This window comes from Colletotrichum jinshuiense, chromosome 7 (genome assembly GCF_051148585.1).
Source record: "Colletotrichum jinshuiense chromosome 7, complete sequence".
Taxonomy (NCBI): Eukaryota; Fungi; Ascomycota; class Sordariomycetes; order Glomerellales; family Glomerellaceae; genus Colletotrichum; species Colletotrichum jinshuiense.
The window spans coordinates 2,261,204-2,288,936 of record NC_139314.1 but is presented as its reverse complement, the minus strand read 5'-3'; the positions used below and the strand labels follow the sequence as shown (position 1 = coordinate 2,288,936).

Below are 27,733 nucleotides of genomic sequence, written 5' to 3'. Positions count from 1 at the left end.
CCTCAGCAACAATGCGATTCTTCCACTCTTTGACGCCCGCTCTCGCGCTTTTTGCGGCCGGTGCCGCGCAGGCTGCCTCATCATGGGGATTCGACAGTGCTACCGTCTCAATTACTGGAAAGGGCAAGGACGCCACCAAGGAGAAGTAAGTTCACTGTCGGCAGCGCGCCTTCCTGGAGCTCTGAGAGGCCCAGGGCAGCCATAGATGGAGGCGATCCAATTGCTGACCAGATGCGTATAATAGGTTGAGCTCGACTTCCCCCCTCAAGACTCCCGTCTCTTTGGGAGCTAAGGACACCCTCAAGGTCATCCTGTCGGCCAAGGAGGGCGACAAGGCGAAGCGCCCGCACCAGGCCTTCCTGATCCTCAAGGAGACCGAGACTGGCCTCGAGGCCCCCTTCCCCTTCGAACTCAAGGACACCGGCAGAGGCGTGGTCGACATCGTACGTTCCCAGTTCTGCTGTCATGCGCAGACAAGGACACTTGGCTAACTGAAACACTACAGGCCCAGAAGGATCTCCCGGTTCAGCTTCTCTTGGCCACCGAGCCCCTCAAGGCCAGCATCGTCATCGGCTCTTTCGGTGCCTCCAAGGCCCTCGATACCTCTGTCTTCGACCTCGCCATAAAGACCGACTCTGCTGCCCCCGCCCCGGTCTACGATGCTCCCCTCCGCTACGGCAAGCAGCCCGAGATCCACCACATTTTCCGCGAGGACCCCCGCAGCCCGCCCAAGATCATCTCGTTGGCCTTTGTCCTGGCTGTTCTTGCCACCGTTCCCGTGCTCCTCGTCGGCGTAAGTTTACCTTGTATCCCCGATTCATATCGGAGCTGGATATATCAAAGGTCTTCAATGGTTGATAGCATGACTGACATTCGTCACAGTGGCTGTCCCTCGGCGCCAACTTCAACCACGTTCAAAAGGCTCTCGCTGCCGCGCCCCTCTCCCACACCGCCTTCTTCGGCTCCATCGTCGCCATGGAGGGCGTCTTCTTCATGTACTACAGCGCCTGGAACCTCTTCCAGACCCTGCCTGCCATTGCCATTGTCGCGACATCCATCTTCCTGAGCGGCACCAAGGCCCTCGGTGAGGTCCAGAGCCGTCGCCTCGCTGGCCAGCGGTAAACGACATGACCACAAATATCGATACAGAGAGGATGCCTTTACACAGCACATGAAAAAGGATGACATATAGGCTCATCGGGTTATGAAGGCGGAAGTTTGGGTCTTCAAAAAGGTTAGGGGGTCTGAGAGGGTGGGTAGGCCCCCCCATTGTACATCAGCATCACGACAGCATCCGGGCATCTGTGGATTAGATAAGACAAGGGGAAAATAAAAGGGTGAAATGAACCAAAAGTAACACTGAGAATTGTCTACCTAACGCCTTGCTCGCTTCTGCGGATTGAACGAATGAGATATGAAAAAGTTACTACGCTCAGGCCTTCTCCTGGCCATGCTTCTCATCGCCGCCCCCCAAAACCTCCACGCTCCGTCTTGCGGTAAACCCGGCTGAAGACCCCCCCTCTTCATAGGCAGGCGGCGGCACGTTCCCGCCGGTCGACGCCCTCCGGCGCTCCTCCCACTGCCTCTCAACTCCCTCGACGCATTCCTCCTGTCCCATGGACGGACCGCCGCGGTAAACGACCTGCTGCTGCTGTTGCTGATACGGGCCAGCGCCGGGTGCCAAATACCCCGGGTGCCGACCATAGGAAAACCGCTGCGCCTTCATGGCGTGCTTCACGGCGCGCCTCTCGTGCCTCATCGCCCTCCTCTCCATCTTCTGCTGGCGGCCCTTGCCGAAGGGGGCGGCGACGGCGCAGATGCCGCAGGGCCGGCCTCCGGGCCCGGTGTTGCAGCCGCTGTCATGGTCTGCGGCTCCGGGGCCCGCGTGGGAGGGTCCTGTTGGGTGGCCGGAGGCGTCTGTGACGGCAGCTTGGTTGTGGTTCTGACCGTAGGGGTTCCGACCCGAGGCGGCGTGGACTACCGTGGAAACAAGGCCGGAGATGAGACCCATGGCGAATGGTTTACTTTTGATGGAAGATAGACGGGAAGTGAATTGGGAGATTCAAGTAGCGATGATCGAGGTGTGATGGGGGATGTGTTCTTGCTTTGAGTGTTTGACGGGGTGAATCGGTGGTAGTCGTATTCAGTGAATCAACCAGATCTTGATGTTGCTTGTTATGCTTATTGTAAATAGCAGACTCTTCAAACCATCATCGGGATGTCCCCTTCCATTTATATCCCCATCCTCGCACTCCTCGCCCTTGCTCCCCAACGAAAGATGGCACAGAGGGAACCTAGACAGCCAAACGTCATGCCGCCCTCCAGAGCGATAGATCTCCCAATCGGGAAACCGATTCGAAAGCGTCGCCAGAGCGCTGCGGCGCACGCCGCAGGACTACTGCCAAGCCACGGCGAATCAAGGGGGTCTGCCGGCACATCGGTGCCGGATGCACCCAGGCTGCCCATTCACGAGCCCCGGTCCATCGAGCAATGGTTGGGCCGGGAGGGCTGAGCAGCCACGCACGGCGGGGCGCTGCGGAGAGACAAGTATGTCAGCTTGTAAGCCCATTCTCGCACTCGGCTAGTTGGCCAATGAGTGAGGGTTGGAGGAATGAGATATGCTAGCGCCGCGAGGGGTAAGACATCAATAGAGCAAAGTAACAATTATGAGCGCGTTACTGAACTCGGGGACTCCGATCAAAAGTCAATGATGGATGAACACGTTTGAAAATGAAAAACATTCTGGCAATATGCGAATGCGAGGGGAAATCAAAGTTGAATATCCAAAGATGGAGGCCGTTATAACCGTCCGGCGGCTGTGCCATGCGTGCGTATTTACGGGGGACTCGTCTATACTTGCAGGCAGGGTAGTAAGTACTATCCAGTAATTCAATCGTAAATTCATTCTCGTCCAGCATGTTGCTGCTGTTACTGCCGCCGTCGCTGCTGAGCGTAGGTGCCGTTGGAGGCCGCGACGAGCTCCCACCAAGCCCGCATCAGAGCCATGCCGCCGTTCTGCGTCTCCGGGGTCCTACCCCTTCCGCGGTCGTTCGGATCGCCGCTCTTTGCCGCCGCAGTCCTCTTCGACTGCTGCTCAACCCCGTCTCCATCTCCATTTTCGCGCGGCCCCTGTTTTCTGAAGCGGCCAAGCACCTGCTGCCCGGGTTGTTCCTGACTATCAACCAGCACGTAGCTCCTTGTATGGTTCTTTTGCGCCTCGCCATTTGGTGCCCACACCTTATCCGGGTTGCCGTTGGCCCAAACACCGTCGTGCGGAAGACCATAATTGCGGTAATCTGTCACATTCGGCGCGTCGTGAGTAATACCGTCTGTCTCCATCGTCGGCATGGTATACCGGAAGACGCCGGCTCCCCACCAAGTACCAAAGCGGCCTTCTCTGTCTCTGGTCAACAGAGCCGATTTGGCGTTGTGCTCTACCCAAGCCAGATAGGCCTGGCAGGCCGATGCATGAGCTGTACTAATCTGGTCATACGCCTCAGCATTGCCTACCATGCCAGGCTCGACGATGGCCGGATCGAGCGGCTGGCAGAAGGCTACAAAGTGATGAAAGAAGATGCCCTTGAATGTTTGTCCATCCTGCGAGCAAGTTGCGCTAGCATCGCATGACTCCTCCACGACACCCCCGCGACCTAATCCGTGCCAGGGTGGCAGGTAGCCCGGAGGTAAATCCGATAGATCGTCGATCGGCCTGTCGAGCTGCAAGTCCCAACCCGACGCCTTGACAACGGCTTGGATCAGCCTGTGCCCATCTTCAAGGTATGATGCGCTACCCGTCGCGGCCCAGAGACCACGCTGGCCTGTCAGAAGAACGCCCTGGTTATAAGTAAAGACAGCTTCGCTGCGTTGGTCACACTTGGTGTTGCCTTGCTTTGACCTGTCTACATGATAGCCGTCAACGTAAAGGCCAGCGTTGTTGGTCATGTTTACTCCGGTGAGCCACTTGTAACCTTCGATGGCAGCGGCGAGATATTTAGGCTCTCGGGTTGCTTTTACGCCACTTCTGCTGCTGATCCATGGCGTGGTATTGTTATCCCCAGGGAACCAAAGATACATGGAAATCGAGGCAGCGATCCACAGCTCGTTGGTGATGGCGTTCTTGTATGGTTCCAATCTCGGGTTCCAGTTCATGCCGCCGTCACAGAGGTTGGTGTCCCATCCCTTGGACCCGAGCTCCCAGAAGATTCTGGCTCGATGAGCGAAGGAGGGAGCCCAGTACTGGCCGTGCCACGGGCCGTTTGCCAAAGCATCCCCGAGGCCAGGAGTCGCGCTCTCGTTGAGGCCTTCCCGACGATAGAAGAGCTCGGAATGTATGTCAATGAACTTGATGGCGTCGATCCAGCCAAGAACAACCCAAAGAATATCATCGAAAGCCTATTTGCTTGTCAAAAGCTGCGTGGTTTCGGTATGCGACGCTAAAATACATACCTGGTGGCGGATTGCAACGTCGTCCTGACCAAAGTAAGAGGCCACAAGTTGTGTAAAGAATGTATCGATCAGATTTCTCTTCGACCCCTTATCATTGGTGCTACCGAAATCCAGGACGGCCAATGCTTGCGACAGAGAAGTCAAGGTCCCAGATAGCATCGTCTCCATGACGGCGGCTGTCCAGTCAATGGCTTCGGGCCACGTTCCTTGGTCTGCAATGAAGAAGTCATGCTGCATAACAGTAAGAGCTTCGAAAGCAGCCTCGAGTGGCTCGTCTTCGGTCTTGGGTGAGTTGGTAGAAGCCTTTCTTGCAGCTTGGGGAGCTTGGAGAAATGTCGTCGGCTGCTTCGCTTCGCAATCCGTCGGAGGCTGGGCTTCGGGGTGGAAGATGGGACAGTAGGTCTTGGGCGCATTCGAAGGCGTCGAGGCAACGAGGGCTGTAACGCACGAGGCCAGAGCAAGCACCGAAAGGCATGCCTCTGGCAGCCGGAGGGTCAGTCGAACCATGATGATAGATTTCGCAAAAAGAATGCTGGTTGGTTTCAGGCGAGCAACAAGCTCTTGAGACGGCCGCTCATGTATAGCAGCGCTCTGCCATGTTCAGAAGGATCTCGCAGTCGCCTAAGCGAGTATCAGCGGGACGAGGGGGGTATTGTAGACGAGCAGTTGTAGCGCACGCGACAGGCAACTGATGGGGAGCGACAATTCAAACGCAGAGGTGGTGGCCAGAGAAGTGCAACGGCAAGCGACGGACGGTACGAGGATGTTTGTGGACGGCGGGCTCGTTGGCGATGGCGAGGCCAAGCCAAGCCCGCTCTCGCAGACATGATCCACCTGCCCGAGGCGAATGGGCACTCAAGTGGTCGCAGACTGGTGCACCGAGAGGTGGGTGGTCACCTCCTTCGGAAGGTGGCGGCCGCTAGAACCATGCTCATGCGGGGCATACCTGGAGGGGGTGCCAAGACCCTGCGCTCTGTCACTGAATATGGCTGCAGTTTGGCAGTGCGCTGGAGAAAAAAATATTGGGTCGAATGTGCATTTCCGCTGTCATATCGACAAGTACCCGATGGACGCGCTATACATTCGCACAATTTTTTGGAGACAAAGGCAGTAGAATAGGCTAGACAAATTGGACATAACCCGTTCCAAAAACTCCCAGCCTCTTGGGCGGTGTAGGGACGCCGACAATGGCACAGCCCACAGACGGCGTGATCACCTGCCGACTTTTGGCGATGGACTTGGTGGATCTGGTGACTCGCATCTCGCGCCCATGCCCACGCCGCCCACGGACATGACCAAGAGAAACTCATCTCCAAGCCTATAAAGGGCCATTCGGTGTCAAGAGAATAGAATGGTTACATTGGTAAAAGGGTACAGTCTACGAACAGGATTATGTCTCGGTACGTGGGATTAGACTATTGAGGTTGGAATGATGGAATGAGGCCGAACGAGCAAGGTGCTTGGGGAATGCATTAGTAGGGTGAAACAGACTGAGTCGGTCTCGTGAAGTTGCAAAGCGGTGCTCAACCGTGCTAATCTGTCTCATCGCTTCTGCTAACAGGTTTTGGTGTGGAGGGAGGGTCTTCCCGTCCTCTCTTGATGGTGACTTATTCAGCGATGCTATTAGCCGGGACCCTGGCCTTCGGCTTGGAGGGGCAGGTGAGGAGAGGGTGGTCGTGACTTCACCGAAGCAGACCGAGTTGGGCCGACTGACTGACTGACGTAAGGCACCCAGAGCCGAAAAAGGACAGAGAGAAAGCCAAGATGCCTGAATATCATATAATAAAACGAGACACTACAGAAAACAAAAAAAATCTAGGGATTCGAATCGCGGGGTTCTATGTATTCCACTCTGAATATTTATCTACCTAGTCCAGACACAACACAAAAAGCGTGTTCTTTGTCTCGCGCAATTACAGGCTTCACGCGCTGCCCTTCCTGCAGACTGCAGATGCAAAGGCTTAATTGTTAGTGATGATTCGCTGAGCAAGGGCACTAAACCGCCCCAAAGCAGGGCAGCCCCACCAAGACGCACTGGCGCCCACGTCCAATGGCCAGTTGTTTACGCCTGCAGCTCCGAAAGTAAACAAACCGATCCCTGCACGTTCACGTTGAACGCTTAGGTTCTTCCTTCTCCATCCGTTTGCTCGCGAGGCTCTACACTACAAGCTCTTGACCTTCGTCGAGCCATTGTGCGCGTTTCTATGCCTTGAGCTGCTTTCTCTCGCTCGGTATTGATTCTGTTCAATTTTATATTCATCTGTCCTAGACACGAGCCGCCGACGCGTCATATTCGTCTATTGCGTCGACGTTACGATTTTCCCTTCTCGTTGACTTCCGTCCCGTCCTGGAAACCGCGGCCGACGCGTCCTAGGGCAGTCATGGAAGCCGATCTAGCTCACAACCGCTATCGCTCTCGCATTCTTCGGGAGATGAATGCAAACCGCGACAACCCGTTCAACTCCCCGCCTTCTTCAACAGGCTCCCACGGCACCGTCAGCCCGACCATGTCTTCCGTCTTCTCTGAACCCGACGGCGAGTCCACCCGCAGGCTCAACGAAGATATTGCGCGCATTGTTGGCCCTACAGCTGGCAAGGTACAGGTCAACTTGGAGGCTGCCCATCGCAAGTGGCCTGAATTCTACGGCAAGCCCAAGGCCAACGTCGAGACGAAGCACAGCAACCCCACTCCCAAGCCCACAAACTCCATGCGACACAAGGACAGCGTCTCTCATAAGAGGATCGTTCAGAACTACCTTGCAAACATTGTCGACGACTCTACACAGGACACATGGCATGGATCCAAGCGGACGCGTGCCGAAATGCAGCCCCGCGTTGAGGATAACGAATCTGATATGTCATCCAATATCTCCAAGTCGCCGTTTCGCTTCGATATCAACGCCGACAGTTTTAAGTTCAACCCTCAACAACAAATGAACCGGAGCCCTCTGTCGAAAGCACATACTCGCACAGCCTCCGGCAACTACAAGTCGACTCGACGACCTTCCCTCGCCGCAAAGAACGATCGACGGAAATCAGACTTTCTGGCCCCCCCAACTCATGCCACCCCGAAGCCGGCACCGGTCGAGAGTGCACCTGCGAACAAGCCTACACCCGTTACCTTCAACACCATCCGGAGTACGTTCCCGTCACCAGCGGCTACCGACAGCCCGGCTCAGAATGGCGCCACGTCCCGCTCGTTCTTCATGCCTGATATATCCCACCTTAATGACTTCATTTCTGGCAACCTCCGCTTTAACGGTTCGGTGAAGAACGGTGTTCCGGTCTTCGTGAAGAACGGACGAGTCCGTGACCGTATCGAGACTTTGCCTCCGAATGATCATGCGGAGGTGGACGGCCTTGCGATCCCCGAGGACGAAGAGAAAATATTTGTGTCTATGGATATGATCCGGGACGAGATTTGCAATCTCCAGGAGCACGACGATTTGGTGCAGCAGCATGCAGTCGATCTCGAGCATCAAGTGGACCACTTGCAAAAGGAACTCAAGCGGCTCAAGGGTCGCAAGTCTATTGACAGTGCCCTCGGTTCCCGGACAGGTTCAGAGCCTGAAACGGCCGGCGAGGAACGTTTCCAGACAGAGAAACTGAGTAAGTCATCGCAACCTCTAGTCTGAGATCGATTTAACCAGTAGTAGAGTTGGAGTCGCATGTCGCATCGCTGCAGGCTCGCTTGGATCAAGCCACCACCAGACTTGACATTAATGAGGTTGAGAACAACACACTTTCGCTCGAGAGAGACCGGGCTTTAAAGAAGCTACAAGATGCTTGCGTGGAAATTGGCGAACTCATGGACAAGCTCGATGTTCAAGGGAATGAACTCCAGGAGACTCAGGAGAAACTCAACGCTACTTTGGAAATAAACCATCAGCGAGACGTTGTTCGTCACGATAAACATGGCAAAGATGCCCTGCAGTCCGACAACAACAAGTCCCTTCAGGCGGATAACCAAACTCTTCGTCGGGAATACGAAACTCTGCAGCAGGATTTTGAGTCCCTGCGAGCGGATAACAACTCTCTGCGCCGTGAGCAGGAGTCTCTTATCAGCGAGAACAGATCCCTTCGCGCCAATGCGCGTTCACTCATGTCCGAGAACGAGGAACTTCGTCAAAGTGCCGCCAACGCCAAGGAGGACCTTGAGGCTGCCCGTGATGAAGTCGAAGCGTTGCAGGTTGAGCTTCATACTATGGACCAGGAGAGGTCTACTCTCAAGGAGGATAACGAGAGCCTTGTTCGCCACAATGAAAAGTATTTCAACGAGAACAAGATCCTTCGCCGCGAAAACTCCGGGTTCGAGCGGAGCATCCACGACCTTCACGACGAAAACATGCATCTGAAGGAGGAGATTGAATATCTCAAGGAGCAACTTGATCATTGCCGTCCTCTCGGAAAGACAAGCAACTTCTCTGCGCGACTGGACAAAGAGGCGGACGATGAGGAGTCGGAAGAAGAGAACATGACCTCGGCGTTCTTCGTTCCGGACATTACCATTGACAGCACCCAGAACTCGAGAGCTCTTGATGTCACGTCCGAGGGAAAGCAGACCCGGAAGCCCGCGACTCCAGGCAGAAAGACCATTGAAATCCAAGATACGACAGAGCAAACGGACCGCAGTGTGAACGATTTGGACACCTTCCACAGCCAACATACTTCTGCCTCAGTCGAGCCTCCCTCTAAGCGTCGAGCCTCCAACTCTCGTCCTCAGGATTCTCCTAGCCCGCAGAAGGTGTCTTTCTCTCTGCCTGAACGGTCGGCAGCAAGCTCCAAGACCAAGAGTGCCAAGGCCTCTAATGCTGCGAACAAAGGCAGCAAGAGGAGCAGCTCTGCCCCCACCTCCAAAAGCTCTCTTAAGGGTAGCTCTGTTCCCGACCTCGATCCCTTCCAGGCCGACGATGAAGGCACCATACAGTCACCTGAAAACACGCAGACTCACTCAATGGTGATCGATATGAAGTCAAGGAGCAAGAAGGAGGCATCGGTCAAATCTCGCACCGTCCGTCAAGAAACCACCAACACTACCCGGAACTTGACCAGCCAGAGCCAGAAGACTTCCTCGGTCAAATCTGCCGCCCATCCCTCCCAGAACAAGTCGGTCACCATCGATTTGATCACCCAGGGCGGACTTGATAACACTTCGACCACCGAGGTGAAGGGCAACTGCCCTGCATTGTCCACGGATGCGCGCCGTGTTCTGGACAGCTTGGCAGGACACAGCTGCAAGAACTGCATTGTGTGCACTCGAATCAAGGCCCATCGCGGAACGGTTACCGCGGCAGATATCGCCGAGGGCAAGAAACGCGTGAAGGTATCCAGGCCTATTGCTCCTTCGGACCAGTATAAGCAGCTGGGTATTTCTTCGGAGGATGCCACCATGCGGCCTTCTCAGCCTCCAGGTCATGCCTTGGCGAAGGTCATCAAGGGATTGGAGGATGAGTTGGAACACATGAAGATGGAGCATGCGAAGATGCAAGCTCGATACGACAGACACAACCCTGCCCTTGCCGAGACAAAGCGCAAGCAGCTCAAGGCAGATATCGACGCCAACCTCAACGCACGGGAGGTCAAGAATGCCCAGATTTACGCACTTTACGATGTCTTGGAGGGGCAGAAACAGGTTGGACAGGAAATGTCGGATGAAGAGCTCGACATGACTGTTTTCAGCATCACAGGATTGAGCGTCAGGGACATCACTGACCAGTTTACTTGGGAGGGCATTCAGGGATAGGGCAATGGCACGGCTTGAGGCTTGAGGCTTGTACTATGATGATGCGCAGGATTGGCCTCGCGCATGGCGTTTATGAAAGGGTTTTCAAATATCAGGATGTTTGACGGGAGTAGGACTCCGGTTTGAGTCCAAGGAGATTGTCACAAGGTTGTTTTTGCTCAGTTTACCATGATGGTCCGCGTTGTATATATACCAGGCCTGTCGGGACAGTAGGTTATTGGCGGACAGCAAATACCAGGAATACCCCAAACTACAAAGCATGTGCCAAGTTCGGTATATTGCCTTAATCACTATGTCACACTGCGGGAGGATACTCCGCTCCTCTGAAGCGTTCGAGCCAAAGCGGCAAAGATACCTCACGTGCGGCTGGTGCCTCATTTTCCTCCACGAGGACAACACCAACCTCGCTCGCTTTGCCTTCACATCGCCATCCCTCATAGGCAGGCATGCATGTACGCACCCATCAGACTACGCCTACCCTCCCAACAATCCCTCGGCTTTGGTCACACGTGACCAATGTGCTATTAATTGATTAGGGGGCGTCAAGAAATCGATGAAGGAGCTTGACCAGCATGGCGATAACCGGGGGTGCACAGAGTAATCAAACATCGCATTGACGTGGCGGAGAAATACATCTTAATCAAACAAACACTGCCGCGAAGGATAGGCACACCACAGATTGCTATAGAAATCGGTTTCAACCCTGTCTAGACTCTTCTTCATACCGCCGCACGAGGCGACGAGCACAATGAAAAGTGAAGGTATACATCAAAAATTCCACCCACGATGGCCCCGAAGGACAATCGAGAAAGGTCGACTCCGCGATGTGCAATGCAGGCCTCCCTCTCTGCCATCCGGATTTCATGATCCCCAGATGGCCGGATAAGGTAAGTATACCTTCAAAGGAAGTTCAGATTCGAGGTTTGCAGGTGGTGGGTGCCCTTATATAGATGTTCTGAGGGTGACACTGTGGGGCGGAATTCGGCCTCAATCATCCGGGTGGGTATTTTTACGCCCAATCAGAAAAACCAGGCTCCGCGAAAGGAAACAGATTTCTTGATTGGTTGGAAACCGCGCATGGCAAGCGGTACGTATCTTCAACCATCTTCATCTCACTACCACACACGCGTATGGCTATCAACGCCTGGACTACCTGGGTTTCTTGGCCTTTCCCTTTTCACCCGGTGGCAATGGCCTGCTATGGTATAGTTTTATTTCAATTACTCTAAAAGTCCAGAGATAAATGATCGACTGGTCCACAAAGTGCGTGCTTGTTTTCCGGAACCTTTTAACTGTACAAAAAGCCAGCTGCCAGCATGCTGGAGGGAAAGAAAGACATAATCCTATTTTGCTCCTTGTCACTATTCAGATCTTGACCGCTTGAATCTTTTACGTTTGACACCTGCCTTGTTCAAAATCCGAATCTTCATACTTCTTCTAAAGGGCAATGGGGTAGAACCGTACAAGTCCGCTGCCACAATATGTCCGCCTTGCTCGGTTGGAAACATCGTAACTGCCGTATTCCCCATCCCATATACTACTACAAGCATGAAACAAGGAATCTGACGGGCTAAATCCTTGGCCTCGATACCTACACGTTCAACCAACAACCGAAAATATCGACTCCTGATTTTTCCCAGCTCGGCTAATCTCATTCGTTGCCTGAAATTTCAACAACTATACGACAGTTAGGCTTAAAAATACCCGAACCATGGTTAACCATGGATACCCATAATGGTGGTTCGGTTTTTATGGGTAAACCATAAGCGTGGTTTATGGTTGCGTGGGTACTGTAGACCGTGTAAACCATGGGAATGGGTTGGGAAAAAAACCATGGGGATGGTTTATAGTTATTTACTGGCAATAATTAATTGTAATAATCTTCTTTAAAATCCCAAAAAAGATTTAAATACTAAATAACATTTTAAATATATAGATTAACTTAAAATAAAGGTTTCTTTATAGGTTTCTTATAAATAAGTTATATTATTTAGAATTTAATAGAGTATTAAAGTTTTTGCTTGTGGTTATTATGGTAAAAATAATTTTTTAGATACTGGTTATAACCACACAAACCACAAACCACACATACTAAAATTGACCATCTACCCACATTACCCACCTACCCATATGGGTAACCATTTCAAACCATGGTTTGAATGGTTTGAACCACAGGTGGTTACCCATGGGTATTTTTAAGCCTAACGACAGTACAGTAGAGCCTTGTGCACTTTAAGCCGTGACGCCCGCGCCTCTTTCAAGTACAAAGCACTACGGATGGCCCAATGCGTCGAGAAACTTAGTTTCTAGATACCTGGAACCTGAAATTGGGAGAATAGAAATTAAGTCAGCGGGCAATAAATCAATTAATCTTCCAGTTAACTGGTTGATCACCGTCTCTCACAGCAAACCATCCACATTCAAGAAGACAAGCCCATTCCTACCTCTCATGAAGCGGCATTGGTGACGATACCGCCTGTCCAGCTTTGGTTACCGAAGCCTGGTGTCCTAGATTTGGGTTTGGGAGAATGGTTGGTGTTGACAGAAAGCCAGGGTGGGGACTCCCGCTTAGATACTGACCGAGCTGGCAAGGATACATAAACCAGGACATGGTAACAGCACTGCAGCCAAGTGCGAGTTGGTTTTTGACGCATGCTAACTACCTAGACAATGACCATTCGATATTCCGGAAAGAAAAGAGAGGTCAACAACCTCAGTCCAACAGCTTCAACGGCCAAGGTTTTTGAGTCCCAGCGTCTGACCATCAAACCCCGACCATTGCGTCGTCATACGCCCGATTGTACGCCCGATTCAAAGCGGGTTGGTCCGAGTCTATGATTTCATACTGGTGCTCGAAAGACTCCAATATAAATCGAATTTCACGTACAGAAGTTGCGTTGTGACTCTAAAAGAATCAAGATAAAGTTTCGCTAATAGAAACCTAGGCAATTGCCAGAAAAGAAGTTAAATATCAAGTGTTTGTTTACTATATGCCACTCGTCGACTTGACAATACTATCTGAAATTTGGTCTTCCAAGCCCAATGTTCCGGCAAGTGGTGCCCGGTTTCCAGTCAGATGGTGCTGAATGTGTAGACGCATTTCCATGCTACAGGCTTTGATCTCAAGTTTCATAGAGTTCCGAAACTGCTTCACATCCCTCCTGGGAAATCTGGAGGTTGTAAACAAATTTGTCACATCTGAAGTCATGGTTTGAAGCTTGAAGGATATTAGTAGTAAAACCCCTCGGCAACCGTCAGATTGAAGTTCACCGACAAGACTAAATGTTTTCATAATATTCCCAATGTGACTAAGGGCGCTTGTGACATTTTCTTGGGCGCCGACTATTTCACCTCGGTCTTGGGCAGAATGACTTGATATCTTGGCTAGCACAGGACAATGTCGTTCACTTCCAGACCGCCCTTCAAGATTTCTCCGTACATGGCGCCATGCACATAGCACTCCCCAACTAATTCCCACCGTTCTCCAGACTGCCTGAGGACCATCGGCGTACTGCAGCCTCTCAAAATTGCAACCCTATCACTTGGCCTGGCAGCTACGGGAGCCAGCCCAATTCTGCCGCCAACTGTACCTACTAGCCGTCTCCATGCGGTGGCGTTCATAGCCCAAGACAGCACGCTACGCTGCACTTCGGTGGGGTTGTAGATCCTATCCGAGCTACGCATCTTCTGCCACCAGCGAGATCGATCGACGCCAAAGATGAGCTGCTCCAAAGTGTAACCGCATAGAGCAAGCTTCTTATTCCGGGCCATGAGTTCGTCAAGCCCGAAACCGTTGGTGTACACCCCTGCAACGCCCTGGTCCCATATTTTGGACTCAAGGAGCCATGCCCCGTCTTCCGAGGCTTGGGTACCGGCTTCTGCTGTCGTGTCGCCCACAATACTGCGCCATAATGCAGCTCTGGTAGCTTCTAGGCTTCCATACGCACTGGTAGATGGCTGGATGGTATTTTGAGCATAGTCGTCGCCTACCTCGGCCGGGTGAAACGAGCTCACGCTGCCGATCGTATCAAATACAACGCCCTTGACTGTGAGGCTATGATCACTTGGAGAGATAATGGGAAGATCCACTACTTCAGTCCCTCCTGCGTAATATTGACCTCGAAGCTGGGCCGTGGGTGCCGGTTTGCAGGTCCAACAGACTGCCCATGTAGGGAGTTCATGGTAACAGGTTGTGCCGACAGTATCCTCTTTGTCAGAATTGGAGAAAGAGTTCAGCACAGGACCGACGACAGGTACGATCTTCCGGTGATTCAAGGCAGAAGGGACGTCTTCAAGTGCCCATTGAGCCTTGATTTGGCCACAGCCTCTTGACACAAACCGGAGTATTTCCAAGTTACCCTTTGACAAAAATTGCGCGGCAAAATCACGATATATCGTCGTCAGGGACAGTGTGTAGTCAGGCACGATGTGGACGTTGTCTGCAATCGCCTTGATGCCCAAGATGCCGTAGACTCTGTCCTTCTCCTCCGTGATCTTGGCGTCCCGAGCTAGAATGAGGGGCTGCAGGACGTCGAAAGGGTGCCTCGAATCCTGCTGCGGGCCCGTAGTCTGTTTCTGATGGCGCTGAACGTTGGTCATGTCCACCAAAAGATCCCACATGCGCTCGGATGACCACTCCCGCTCCTGGACGGCCCTGTCTCTAGCAAATTCGAAAGACCAACTGTCCAGAATCCTTGGCCGGGTGCTGCCCACCAGCTCACGACCAAACCTCGATTCGTCATTGCTGATGAACACGGCGGCGTCGTAGATGTCTCTCCACGGCAGGCAACTCTTGCCACATACAACTGGAGCGTCATATCTGGCCATGGCTACTTCTTGCAAGATCCACATGCGCTGCCAGTAAGGCCGGGAAAGATAGGAGAACAAGGCCTTGTATACAGCCTTCTTCAACGGACTTTTGAACGTCCCCCACATGATGAAGAACGGCCGGGCGTCGATCTTGGTGCTCTCGCGATAGAATCCATCGTACGGGTTAGGCTTCCTGTTCCGAGCGGCGATCCATCTCAGCGCAGAGGTTGCCAGCTCGCTGTCATCGGCTTCGGGCCCCAGCCAAATGACAACCTGCCACGCCGCATCGTAAATATCTCGCATGCGGCCGACTTGGGCGCTTCGCTCGGCGATGTCGGCTTGATTGATGCAAATGGCATCGATCCAGATCTTGAACCCCTGGCGAATCCTATGATGCCATCGAAGATGTAGAAGCGCTTGGAAGAGGCTGGGTCACACGGAAAACGGGTGGCCGTTAAGCGTGATGTGCTCTGTTGGGGTCGGAGGGCCCCAGACGTACGAGAGCGCGACAAAATCACCCCAGTCGTGCCTCCATGGTAGACTTTCGTCGTTATCCTGCCAGTTCGTAGTCTTTTCGGACGAGATAGAGGGGCCAGATGCATCGTCACTCAAGATAGGAATGTCCGCCGCATCTTTGAAGATAGCTGAGGTATCGCGCGCAGCATCAGCCTCGGGCCAGACGTTGTTTTTACCCTTGAATGGTTCGTTGGGGGGCCTTGAGGGCGCAGATAAGTCAATGTGCTCGATATTGCAGCGAATGGGAGCCGAGAAATCTGTCTCGTCTTCAAGGGGTTCAAAGGTGAGAAGACGAATCTCTTCGCCGTGCAGCGGTTGGTAGTCGTATGGCATCGCGCTGTGTGGTTGGATATTGCTCGACTGAGAAATGAACTTAAGGGAAGAGCCCTTGGGAGGAGAGAAAAACAGCGCTGTTTCATCGGGACAAACCTGCAAGAGAAAAAGAAGTCCTAGTATCCCCAACGTTCCATTCAAGGCAGCAACATTTCTTGCAGGAGATAGTTACATCTTGCTGACCGGCTTTCCTGCGTCAGAACCTTATTCCCTCGAGATGCAGCGGCTTGCTCCTTCATGTCTGCTCCGGTATGGCAACTGAGAAATCCGAGGGCCGAGCATGTTTTCGGTCCGCATGGGACTTATCGCTGGCCATTGGCAACGGAGATGAAGTCAGTTTGCAGGAAGGAAATGGGCAGATGCTACTACTTTCAGCGGGTGGATTGAGATGCGGTAGCAGTCCAAGGCTTTGATAGGTAATTTAGGTAGGTCAGGCCGATGTGTCTGACCACTGTATTTTGGGGGCGTTTAGCGAGCCACTAGATGCTGGGCTGGGCAGCCAGATTTTTCTCATATAATAAGTTGCGGCAGGCTATGCCAATTATTTCGAGGAGTACGGCCGGGAAATAGCATCGTTCTATCCGATCATTGTGTCTGGTTGCTTATTGATGCTTAGCTCACTCATGTTGCGGGCAACGTCTGTTCAATGACGAACCCATACTGCAGGACACAAACCAAACAACTATTGAGCCAACGCCGGAATCAGGCATACAAGCTGGTCAGCAAGATCCGCAACAGTTCGACGTGACAATTCCTTGCATTTCCGATTTAAATTTATCCACGAGGTTGTAATTTTGTTGTTGTTGCGGTTGTATCCCTTGATGCCGAACCAGAAGACGTTGGTGAACATGAGGGTCAGACCCTTCCGTCGACCAGCGTGCTATTCAGGAGGTTATGGACTTTCTCGAAAACACCACAGTTCTTTTCTATGCTGATATTAAGCGTAATATGCTTCAAGATATCAGCTTCCCACATAAAGCTATGTATCTTGGTCTTGAGAGCGCAGTTGGCCAACCTAGCCGTGACCCGAAATCTCATCGCTTGTTCAAGATGGGCCAGGCACCTTCTGACTGACTTGCGACGGCATTGTGTTCCGAGCTTTTTTTAAAAAAAAAGTGCGTGTATATAACCCCAATGATAGCCATCAAACTTGATGAAAGCCCTCCCTGGTATTATTTTCCGAGTCTCGGGGCACAGAATTGTCGCCATTTCTGTTGTTGACCGTTGCTGACCGTCGGGGCACTTACACCGGAGTGCCGCCGTTTCGGCCCCAGTTGCATCGTACATCTGCTCGGCCCCCAGCTAATGCGTGTACGCATGCTTGCCTACCGGAGGCGCGCTGTCTAACTAGTGGCTCTCAACCATGCACAGCGGAGTTCTGCCGTCGCTATCTGCCTTCATCCGGGGATTATGTTGCTATTTTCTCTCAGGCTGTACTAGAGAGATCAGGAAGGGAAAACCCTGGCTTGGCCCGGTGCCCGGAGTCATTTGAGAGGGGACGGGGTGCCCACCGGTAACGAAGACATCGTCGCCGCTGCCGTCAATACGGTCAACACGAGTCATTGCGCTGCGATGGCGACCAGGTAGGCTACTCAAATACGAAGTCGCCATGAGGTTGTACGTAGGATCGGCCGTCGAAACTTGGGGCGAAGGAAGGATAAGATCGCAATCAGCCAACCGTTGAAAGCGAGCGTGGACGACGAAGCAAGCGGGTCTTTGCCGGCAACCTCTGCGACCTCTCACGACGCTTTTCTGCTTGACTCCATGCGCCAAGAGTGCACCACCGAGGCAAAGTCTTTGGGTTAAGCCGCTGCGCTGATCCGTCGCGGGATCCGCGCGGGTGAAGTACCATTAGATTGTAATAACGCACATCATAATAATATTGAAGAAACGGCTGATTGAAACGAACACCGGGTCTCCCCCATGGACCGAACTCCTGCAACTCCCTCTCCCCCCGTAGCCATTCATCGAGCCCCAAACGCCAAACCTGCCATACCAGGCAGTGATATTCCCCATCTCGTTGATCCAACGAGTGCGACGCACTTGTCGTTCCCGAGCACAAAGTCGCGTATCCGGCCTCTTTCGCGCCCGTGGAATGTCGAGGCTTTAGAAACGGAAGCACATCATGATACAGTCCAAACAACTAGAACAGCATTGGGCCTGTAGCGTACGAGAGACCTGTCAGCAGTCGCATTCCCCGGGGGGCCAGCTGTTCACGTCACAGCGCAACGCGGTTTATCTTACGCAAACCCAGCTGTCCTTTTCAGAGTTCTCGTCTTTGGGAGGCTCCATGTTGGGCTCCATGAACTGTTTTTGCGGCTGTTCCTCGGTCATTGTGGCTGGTGTTTCGGGACTGTCCGCGCCGGGATGGGGGTGGGAATGATGAACGAAAGATGTGCGGGATGCTTGCGACGATTCAACCTTGGAGGTTCAGATCAATGACGGGGGATGGAATCTGCAAACGACGTAAAGATTGTAGATAAACGTCTCTTAAAAAAAACGGACGAACCCGAACGTGGGGATATCCTCTCTCAACTTATATCTCAAACATTGAATCTCACATAGCACATCTGCCCAGGAATGATTCCACATTTACTACAGGGCAGTGCAGCCGTCCCGCCAAGGAGGCCCCCATCCATACAATCTTAAACCAGATACCCATAGGTCGAGGATACGCGGACTTTTGCAGTGTACGGGCAGAGTCTGGAGGGAAAAAAGGGGGCCTGGGTTTCGTCTCGGCATAATTGGGGCACAGCAGAGAGGGTGCTGCGGTCTTGGTCGAACAGCAAACCAGAGCGCCAAGCTGGTCAGATAATTGGGTTTGCGCGATGTTGATCGACGTGTTAGCCCTGTTGCTGCCTGCATTGGCCTTGCTCCGAGCCGTATCCCCGGGGGGGACAGCACGACGCAGTAAAACAGAAACACTGAAACACCCATCATCCCGACGGTGCTGCCCACCAAGGCCCGCCGGGACATTTGCTTTGCTCTGCTGGCGCATCCAATCTCCCGATCATCTCCATCGAAGACGTGGTGGTGGCATTTGGGTGGCCCCCTGACCAGTTACGTAGTCAGCATTTCGCGTCCCCTGCTGCAACGCAGCACACTCGTCCTTTATTGGCGTGGGCCAGTCGCCCGGTGCAGACGAATCTTGGTGCGAAAGGATGAGGCTTAGCTGCGGTATTTGATGAAATCGGGATTGAACTTGCGAGATAGGGGGGGCCACGTGCATTAATGGGAAAACGCCTCATCAATCTTTTCTTCAGGCTTTGACTTGACTGTCTCCTGCGTTTTGAGTAGGGCTGAATCTGAACAAGGGCGAGGATCGGCTTCTTCCATGAGCAGGGTGCATCGTTTCCAGAATGACCTGGCATTGTTCATCTCAGAGTATTCATCCCATCGGAACACTGCCCGTCAGTGAGAGCCATTGAAGAAAGTACAGGGAGTCGTCGGTTTGAATGACATGCCAAAGAAGACTGCTACTACTACTATATGTGAAGCTCTGCAGGCCAGCGGACAATTGGCCAGCTTGCTGCCCAAGCTTCGCTGCCACAATACAGCCAGGCCATGTCCGTGCGCAAGCTCCCGCCCGTAAACGTACCACTAAAAAATCCACATTCCAACATCCCCTCCGCCTTTTTTTTTTACTGGTCGCCCCGGCTGGCGGTCTGCGATTCGATTCAGCCTCGCCGAATAACGCCTCGACTTCCACGCCCCGCCGCCGCCATACAAACCACCACCCCAACCACCAAAAACACCGACGTCACAACCGCCTCTCCTTCCTGAGCTCTCACCGAACCCCCGTCTACCCCGCAACAACACAAAACAGACCGACAAAATGGCCGACGTCGAAATGGAGGTCGACAACCCCCCCTCGCCCTCTGCCGCCGCCGCCGCCGCCGACAACAACGCGGCGGACGCCGTCCCGGCGCGCAATGAGTCCGAGATGCAGACCCACGGCCGCGCCACCGCCGTCCGCTCCATCGAGGGCTGGATCATCATGGTGACCAACGTCCACGAGGAGGCCGACGAAGAGGCCATCCAGGACATGTTTGGCGAGTTTGGCGAGATCAAGAACCTGCACTTGAACCTCGACCGGAGAAGCGGTTACGTCAAGGTATGCACATCTCCCGCCCCCACCTCCCACGCCTCCCCTACCCCTCCACCTTCCCGTCCCCCAGCTCGTTCGGCTGGTGTCTCGGGACGGTGGCCCGGGAGGTCGAGAGCACGATCGAGGCATTGCTGACACGGGTGACCACCAAAAAGGGCTACGCCCTCATCGAGTACGCGACCCTCAGCGAAGCCCGCGCCGCAATCGACACGGCGCACGAGACAAAACTCCTCGACCAGACCGTCTACGTCGACTTCGCCTTCGTCCGCCCTCCCCCCGGGGGCAAGGGCGGAAACCGCGGCGGCGCGCGGCCCCAGAACCGCGGCCGCGGACGGAGTCGCAGCCGCAGCGTCGAGAGGGAGGTCGCCGCCAAGGACGTCGAGATCGAGATCGAGTGATGGACGAGGCCATGTCATCTATCCTTTTTGTTACCGCAACGCATAGAGGAATCAATGGCTGCTTTTTATATATATATACATGAATGAAAATAAAAAGGAGCGGGAGGGGGAGGGAAGGTGGAAGGGGCGCAAACGAAGGCGAGGAAGGGAGTTGAAGGAAGGCCGAGGAAATGATGGCCTTTGCCGATGTGTTTGAGATCAAGCTATGGAGAGGCGAGTAGGAAGAGGAGCTCAAGCTGATCGCGGAGGGGAAAAACACGTCGGCATGCGTGATTTGGTCTTAAAAGGTTGGTGGTTTCCTCCTCCTACCCCGGTGTCCCGGGGGTAGGGGTTCCGATGAATGCTAACATTGCTTCCCAAAGGCTACAAAAAAGTTTGACATCACTACAATTACCCACACAAGGCATGGCACAAGAGGACCTGGTTGCGTTTGTCCATCCCTCTCCCATCCCGTGAGGGAGGGGAGGGCAAGGGGGGCCGTCCCAGAGCCGAGAACAGCCCCCGCGAGAACGCAGGGGCTCTTGCTTCCAAAATAGACCACCAAGCCCGTGAACCTTCCTTTTCCTCTCATCCATGGCTCCCAGTTGCGTTGTGATGTTTGCGGTGGTTGGGCTGCTGTCTGGCAAGATTTGCGTGAGGGACGCTACGAGCCGCTCCTGTTCAACGTTGCTCCCTTAAAAGCTTCCTCTCTCATAAGCACAAATTTTGCAGTCCCTAACAGCCGCCTGATAGAGATACTCCCCTTCAAGGCCGACGAGTCTACCCAGCCAGCATCAGACTACGCCGTATCCGATGTCACCGACCCCATACGCCCTCAAGGGATCATCTAGTGCAACGCATATGTCAATGGCATGCCCACTCATGAAATGTACAGATACGCAAACATTACCTGCTTTGACCTTGCCGACCTTGAACCGGCCTGTCACCTGTTTCCTTGAGTTGTGAGTAGGCTGCTGTGCCTGATGTCATCTGGAAGACTCCCATCGGGCCCACACCTGTATCAACTCAATTTCGATGGCAAGCGTATCTGTCACATCAGGTGCACCATATTGGGTAAAAGGCAAGGTCATAATCGTCATTACTAACGTAAAAGGGCCATGAAAGCCTAGAGGTATCGAATATACCAGCCTCTAGGAGACCGCCGATCCAGAACTTTTGTATCCTCGCTGCAATCCTACTCCTTCGCAATGCCCATATGTCATGCTTTGAGCCCATAATATATGTATAGAATGCCAATCGCGACAATTGAGCCCTTGAAGAGGAAAACCGTCTCATCGATTCTCATGCCGTCGCCACGCGTACCTCCCTTCATCTGCCCTGCCTGCTACCCTGCGTTTCATACCTCGCTGGCGAGTCATATCGTCCCGACGTCTCGTGCGTGCGAGCTGAGTCGTAACCGCCGGGAGATTCGTACCTGGCGTTCCTGGGTTGGGCCTCCTGCGCAGGCCCCTGTCCTGCCGGAGCCGCCGCAGAAAGCGGCCCGCCAGATGCGTCAAACTGTTCCTCCACCGCCGCCTCCGCTTCCGGGCCCGGTCCGGCGCTGGCCTCCTTCTTCTTCATACTGAAGAGCCGCTTGAACCCTCCTGGAACAGGCGGCTGCACAGCAGCCGCTTCTTTGGCGTCATCCCAGATGAGACGCGGGACAAGGAGCCGGTATGGCACTGTGATGCCGGTGGGATCCTTCTGATTTACCTCAACGTTGAGACAAATGTCTAAGCCACCTTCAAGGTCGACTTCATATGTGCCCGCCTTCTTCTTCTGCTTGACCGACAACCCCGTCGGAGTGCGGTGGAAAGGCTTCGGGCGGGGCAACGCCTCTTCTGGTCTTGGACCCTGCCTCTCGTCACCCATCGTGTAAGCTCGGGGCGGCGGATGAGCATTGAACTGGGACTCGTCGCCGGGCTGGTATTCTTCAGGCGCCCCAGGGACCGCTCGAATAGGAGCTCCCCTCACGCGTGCTGCCGGGCGGGCCGTAAAGTACGAGTCGTCGCCAGATTGATACTCATCATGTCCCCCACCTCGAAGGCTCATGCGCCTAGACCTAGGCGGTCCACGGTCATATTCGTCGTCATACCCAAAGTATCCGTCATCGACGCTATCGTCGTCTCTATCGTCGTCTCTATTGTCATCTCTATCGTCATCTCCCCACTGGCCGTTGATGCCACCATCGTCGGGTTGTGACTTCTTGCTACTTCGACGGCTGAAGAAATTGCGAGTCAACGACATCGAACGCTTCGGCTTGGAGGGGGCGGTCGGCCGGTCTCCATCAGTCGAGTTGCGGCGCGAAAGACTTCTGAACAGGCCGCCAGTCTTATTTTTGCTGGAGATGGGAGGTCGCGAAGTGTCCTGAGACGTGTCCCGTTGGATATCAGGACGATACGCAGGGCCGCGGTTCGAGGAGAACCGCCGTAGGAGACCTCCACGGCTCGCAGGCGGGCTTGGGCTCCTATCGTAGGCCGACAAGGGCGGCGTGGGTGGTGGCGTTGTTCCAGGCGTCCATTCCCGGATAGAGCACCAGTTGCGATGCGGCAGCAGGTGCTTGTTGTTCCTTGACTTGCCATCAACACCATGTTGAAACAACGGAATCATATCTTCCTCGGTGGATTCGTCAAAGTGGTGGACCTTGTTACGTTTGTTCAAGATGTCCGCCATCAGATCGGGAGGCGGCGTGTTGACAATGGCCGACGATACAACGTTGGGCATGTACCTGAAGTCCTTGTGTTTGGGGAGGCCAAGCTTGGGGTTGGCATAGAACTGCCCCACGGCAGCAAGGTGGACATCGCCGCTGAGGAACGTGATTCTTACCGACTTGTCAGCAGCCAGGTCTTGCATATCCTGCAGGACCACGGTCCGTTCCTTTTTGTGGTTCTTGGCAGTCCAGTGGTCGTTGAGGTCGTCGAGTACTTCGACACCGCCATCAATGTGGTTCAGAGTCTTGCCGAGCATTCCCAGCTTGCCAAGAGCTTTCACAGGATCCATGGCCCTCGAGGTGAGACTACGTCTGTTAGCTTGACAATGATTCGTTGTGCACTTTGGTACTCACATATTCTCCAACCAGACCAGTCTGGGATATGCTATCGGGACGCCGAGCAGGACAAGCAGGTGCTGGGTTCTTCCGCTCCTGAGCTCGTCATAGCATCGATCCATGATTCTCTGCCACGATGGTTCACTAACCACGTCAAGCTCGGTCCGTTCCGTTCTGCCGTCAACAGCCAATAAAGAGACTCTTGAGCCCAACTCCAAGAACAGACTACGGCTCAGCTCGTTGATGTACGGCCCAGGATTGCTGCCAAGCACCCAGCTAGGCTCAGTAGCCTCGGTCTCGTCAGGGACACTCTGCTGCTGGAACAGCATGTAGTACTTGTAAGCTACATTCCCGAGACCGGAAAACACTGGTGAGTTCATGTCGTGGTGGGCGTACGAGCCGAAGCCGTCGGAGATATCGTGATCGTCCCACATGTTGACCATGGGGATCTGTGAGTTGGCCAGGCCGAACAGACCCTGTGAGAACCACATGCAGTACCGCTCGAGATAAGCCTTCTCCAACTCGTTTTGCATTGTCGGGGTGAAAGGCGAGTTGTGCTTGTGTAGGGGATTCTTGATCATCAGCCACTCGCGGAACTGCTTGCTCTGGTCCATCAGGCAGTCATTGTAGATTTGGTCGCCACCGCCAATCATGACATGGAAAGGCTGTGACTGGTGGGTGTTAAGAACGTCGCGCCACATGGGATCCGGTCCGCTAAAGTCGTCGGGGTTGACGCTAGCACTGAACCCGTTGCAGCTATAGAACATGATGTTCATGGATTCTCCGAGGGCTGGGACCCAGAAACCCATTGAAGGACCCCGGTTGATTCTGTAGGCGATCCGCTGTGATATTTCACGGAGCTCGATCTCAATATTGAAGCGCCAGAAAGTACACCCGCGCTCGGCATGCAGACGGAAACCACGCACGTCCTTGTACTTGGAGACTTTTTCTCCGTCAATCTCCACGCGCTTCCGGCGACTGGCAAAAGATCCAGGCAAGTCTGGAGAGCCGTCTGGAGGTGTGTAATCAGGGGGACTTCTTGTCTTCTCGAATAGACCGTTGTCTGTCTCGTCTCTGGACAAGTCCTTGGCCTCTTCGAGATGCTCCACTGGACGAACGTAAAGTGTTTCTCCTCGTCTGCCAAGCTTTGGGATGCCAGCAATTGGGTCCACATACTCTGGTGGCAGACCCTGCTCTCCTGAGATCTCCTGGGGTGGAGGCGGAAGCAGTTCGATGGGCTGCGCGAAGAGCCTCAAGGTTGGCGCAATATCGTAAGAAGAGTCACTGTCCTGCGTCACAATCATCACCGAGCCGCGCCACAACGTTCTCTCATTGATGGCAGTGCTCTTATTGCGTGCAGGGACCTTCTCGTGCTTGAGTCCGCAGTATCTCAACAGCGGGCCACACTTGAGGTACAATGGCGGCTTGAATCGGGTGGGCGCTGATCATTTAGTTAGTTTTGTTCTTCGGTCCAAAGAGCAGACAAGCTTACCATGTGTCTCGTCATACTCGCCGTCAAAGGCTTCTGCCTTGCGCGGCCTGGAAGTGCTTCCTCGGCGCTTGCCACTACCCTCCCACCAAGGACTGTCCTTATCAATCGACGGAAGCCGCTCGTCACTAAGGTCCAGCATAGCCCCAGACAAGCTGCCGACCGTGGCCTTTTTCCATTCATCCAGGTATACTGGCGGTTTGTAGATTCCCTCGCCAGGACGGAAGATTTTGCGAGCGGGATAAAGATCCTTGGATTCGCGCTCATAGTCGTCGTATTCTTCGTCAGAGTAATAATCCCTGTCGGTCTGTCTCCCGCGCGCTGCGGCTTGCGCGTAAGGGGTTTGGTGATGGCCATCGCCGCGTCCACCAGAGACCATGGGCTCGTAGTGAGATTCGTCGTCATCGTCGTAATCGCGGTGTTGTGCCGCAGGGGCCGTCGAGCGTCTTTGGACTCCTTCCAGGTCAATGCCGATTAACTTCGCAGCTTTATTGGGAATCCCGGCCTGCCTAGCGTCTCCATGCGTTGCGTCCGGGGGCAATGCTTGCTCGCGAACTGCATGTGATGCGGATCTCTGCACCGGATGGCCGCCCTTTTCTGCCGCAGACCGATCCAAAGAAGCATTGCGATATTCAATGTCATCAAATTTCTTTTCCGCACCCTTGCGAATGTTGAACCACGGGTCGCCTTTCGGCTGTTTCTTGAGCTTATTGCTCCCGCTTCTAGTAAGAGAGAAGCTAGGCCTCCGAGAGCCTGACACCGGCGGTGTGGGCTCCGGGCTCACCTCAGCGCTCCGAGTTTGCTCGGCAGCTGTCGGCAGCTTCAAATCGTTCTTCGCAGCTCGCTCGCGGAAGCTCAGGTTGCGCTTAGGTATTCCGGAACTTGACATTGACTGTTCACGTGGTTCCTCACGAAGACTGACACTTCTTTGAGGGACACTATAGGAAGCAGGAGGTTGTCGCACTTCCGGGGCAGCCATTGCAGGCGCTCTTGGCGGATAGGGGCCGGATGCATGGCGCCTTTGGGCTTCGGGCACGTACTGCGGTTGTTGTCGCCTGTCATCGAGTGACTGGCGCGGCGCATATCTCCCATCGTCCTCAGGATAGTATTGCGCTGGCGGTCCACGCGAAGCAGCAATGTTAGCTGGCTGCTCTCGTCGATCATCATCTACCCCGTCGTCTCGGAACCGCACTTGTTGCACCGGCTGTACCGGCTGCGGAGGTTGCCGAGGGGGCTCTGGGAGGGGTCGTTGAGGCTCTTGCTTGAGCGGGGGTTGCTCCTGCTGCTGCTGCCGCGCTCGCTGGGTAGGCTCCGGCGGTTGCAAAAGTGATGGGTCCTGAGCGGCCTTCGCGGCGGCCTTCTCTCTGGCACGACGCTCCGCGGCCTCGACACGAGCTCGCTTCTCCTCCTTGGTGATGCTATCGAGCGTCAGCTCGAGCCTCTGGAGTGGAGAGCGGTCGGTAGCGAACTTTCTGCCAGAACCTCCCACCGAGGCTTTTCTTCCTTGGCCCTGCGCATATCTGCCGGCTCCGCCAGTTGATCTCCTCCGGGAGGAACTTTGAGGATCGCGAGGCGGCTGTGTCTCATTTTTGGAGTCGAGTGTCTGCTGGGAGCGGTCGAGTGGTGGATGGTCCTGCTGCTGCCTTTCAGCCGCAGAATCCTTGTAGTACTCCTCTGGATTCATGTCGTCCTCCGGGCTGACGAGCGGGCTAGGCTGTCGCGGAGGTCGAGGTGGGCCTGGCGCCGGTAAAGTGTATGGCAGGCCACCATTGCCGTACGGATGTCTGAAGCTCACAGGCGGGCCTTGGGGCACATCGGGGGCAGCTGGAGGCGTGGGACCGGATTGGTAGTCTCGGTCAATATCCTCTTCGTTCCCGTTGCGCTCTCTGCGTCGTCGCTCGCGCCTCTCTGCCTGCTCGTCTGGGTACTGAGACTCGCCGTAGGGAAATGTCGGAGGGCGCGGGGCCAGGCCTTGGTCCGCGAAGTTGGAGGTAGTCGGCGAGGCGTATGGGCTGAGAGTTGACTCGGTATAGGCCTCGGTATTTGTTGTCTGCATGGAGGCGCGATTTGACTTTGGGGGATGAGGAGGAAGAGGTTTGTCCGTTGTGGCGGTCGAAGCATATAGCTCGGGGGATTGGCGATGGGGAAGGCTGAAATCCTCTGACTGGCGACGCTGACGTCTGGCCGACTTTGGGCCTGACAGATCCCCCCAATACGGTGCAGTAGGCATTGCGACGAAGCTACTACTATCTCGTTGCTGGGACTTTGAGGCGCCAATCGGGCTGCAGACGGGAACAGACTTGGGCACAAAGACCGGTGAGTCTTCGGAACGTCCGTGGGAGGCAAACGTGCAAAATACCTACAAACTACTCGATAAACTAAGGCAGGATCCAGCAGTAGAGTGAAAGGCCGGGCGTCAAAGACATATGCAGCTTGCCATAGCAGCCAATGCGATGCAGACACGCGGGCGCAACGGAGATCGGCCGGATGCAAGGGCAAGGAAGCAGGCAGTAATTCACCGAGTGATGTGTTAAGATGTGGGATAAACCAAGCGGGGATGAAGCGTGCAGGAAGAGATGCGGTCAAGAGATGAACAAGAGAGACTTGACTCTTGCGACTCGAGCAGCACCGCCGAAAGCTAAGAATCAAGAGCTGGGAAAATGGCGAGGTTGACGGGTTGTGTTACAGCGTCATTTCTTTCCCCAGTCGGGTTAGTGAATGGGTGTTGGACCAGGATTGGGGGCGGCTTGGGCGGAGAGGGATCCTGGTGTACGACCGGGGGTCTTGAGTGTGTCCAGTCTGGTCTTGCCGCTAGACCAGGCGTGTCATCCATTGGGCTGGCAAAGCAAAGGCAAGGCAAGCAAAC

At 54.2% G+C, this 27,733-nt stretch overlaps 7 protein-coding genes across 7 annotated transcripts; 3 read left to right on the top strand and 4 right to left on the bottom strand.

Annotated features, from left to right (window-relative positions):
• Nucleotides 1-11: 11 nt before the first annotated feature.
• Nucleotides 12-1,122, top strand: EsH8_VII_000597 (Oligosaccharyltransferase subunit Ribophorin II-domain-containing protein; the record flags this gene model as incomplete). The annotated part of the gene is made up of 4 exons (XM_083270730.1): nucleotides 12-145; nucleotides 245-443; nucleotides 506-793; nucleotides 883-1,122. The coding sequence occupies 4 exons, from the start codon at nucleotides 12-14 to the stop codon at nucleotides 1,120-1,122; spliced, it is 861 nt and encodes a 286-aa protein (XP_083128287.1).
• Nucleotides 1,123-1,432: 310 nt separating this feature from the next.
• Nucleotides 1,433-2,011, bottom strand: EsH8_VII_000596 (uncharacterized protein; the record flags this gene model as incomplete). The annotated part of the gene is made up of 1 exon (XM_083270729.1): nucleotides 1,433-2,011. The coding sequence occupies one exon, from the start codon at nucleotides 2,009-2,011 to the stop codon at nucleotides 1,433-1,435; it is 579 nt and encodes a 192-aa protein (XP_083128286.1).
• A 917-nt stretch (nucleotides 2,012-2,928) lies between these two features.
• On the bottom strand, nucleotides 2,929-4,953 carry EsH8_VII_000595 (glycosyl hydrolase family 76-domain-containing protein; the record flags this gene model as incomplete). The annotated part of the gene is made up of 2 exons (XM_083270728.1): nucleotides 2,929-4,392; nucleotides 4,447-4,953. 2 exons carry the CDS (start codon nucleotides 4,951-4,953, stop codon nucleotides 2,929-2,931), a joined length of 1,971 nt encoding a protein of 656 aa, XP_083128285.1.
• A 1,874-nt stretch (nucleotides 4,954-6,827) lies between these two features.
• On the top strand, nucleotides 6,828-10,189 carry EsH8_VII_000594 (uncharacterized protein; the record flags this gene model as incomplete). The annotated part of the gene is made up of 2 exons (XM_083270727.1): nucleotides 6,828-8,055; nucleotides 8,103-10,189. The coding sequence occupies 2 exons, from the start codon at nucleotides 6,828-6,830 to the stop codon at nucleotides 10,187-10,189; spliced, it is 3,315 nt and encodes a 1,104-aa protein (XP_083128284.1).
• A 3,384-nt stretch (nucleotides 10,190-13,573) lies between these two features.
• EsH8_VII_000593 (uncharacterized protein) lies at nucleotides 13,574-15,301 on the bottom strand (the record flags this gene model as incomplete). The annotated part of the gene is made up of 1 exon (XM_083270726.1): nucleotides 13,574-15,301. The coding sequence occupies one exon, from the start codon at nucleotides 15,299-15,301 to the stop codon at nucleotides 13,574-13,576; it is 1,728 nt and encodes a 575-aa protein (XP_083128283.1).
• Nucleotides 15,302-19,682: 4,381 nt separating this feature from the next.
• Nucleotides 19,683-20,353, top strand: EsH8_VII_000592 (RBM8 family RNA-binding protein; the record flags this gene model as incomplete). Its single annotated transcript, XM_083270725.1, has 2 exons — nucleotides 19,683-19,961; nucleotides 20,111-20,353. 2 exons carry the CDS (start codon nucleotides 19,683-19,685, stop codon nucleotides 20,351-20,353), a joined length of 522 nt encoding a protein of 173 aa, XP_083128282.1.
• Nucleotides 20,354-21,661: 1,308 nt separating this feature from the next.
• On the bottom strand, nucleotides 21,662-27,097 carry EsH8_VII_000591 (uncharacterized protein; the record flags this gene model as incomplete). The annotated part of the gene is made up of 3 exons (XM_083270724.1): nucleotides 21,662-23,348; nucleotides 23,397-24,819; nucleotides 24,871-27,097. 3 exons carry the CDS (start codon nucleotides 27,095-27,097, stop codon nucleotides 21,662-21,664), a joined length of 5,337 nt encoding a protein of 1,778 aa, XP_083128281.1.
• Between the last annotated feature and the right edge of the window lie 636 nt (nucleotides 27,098-27,733).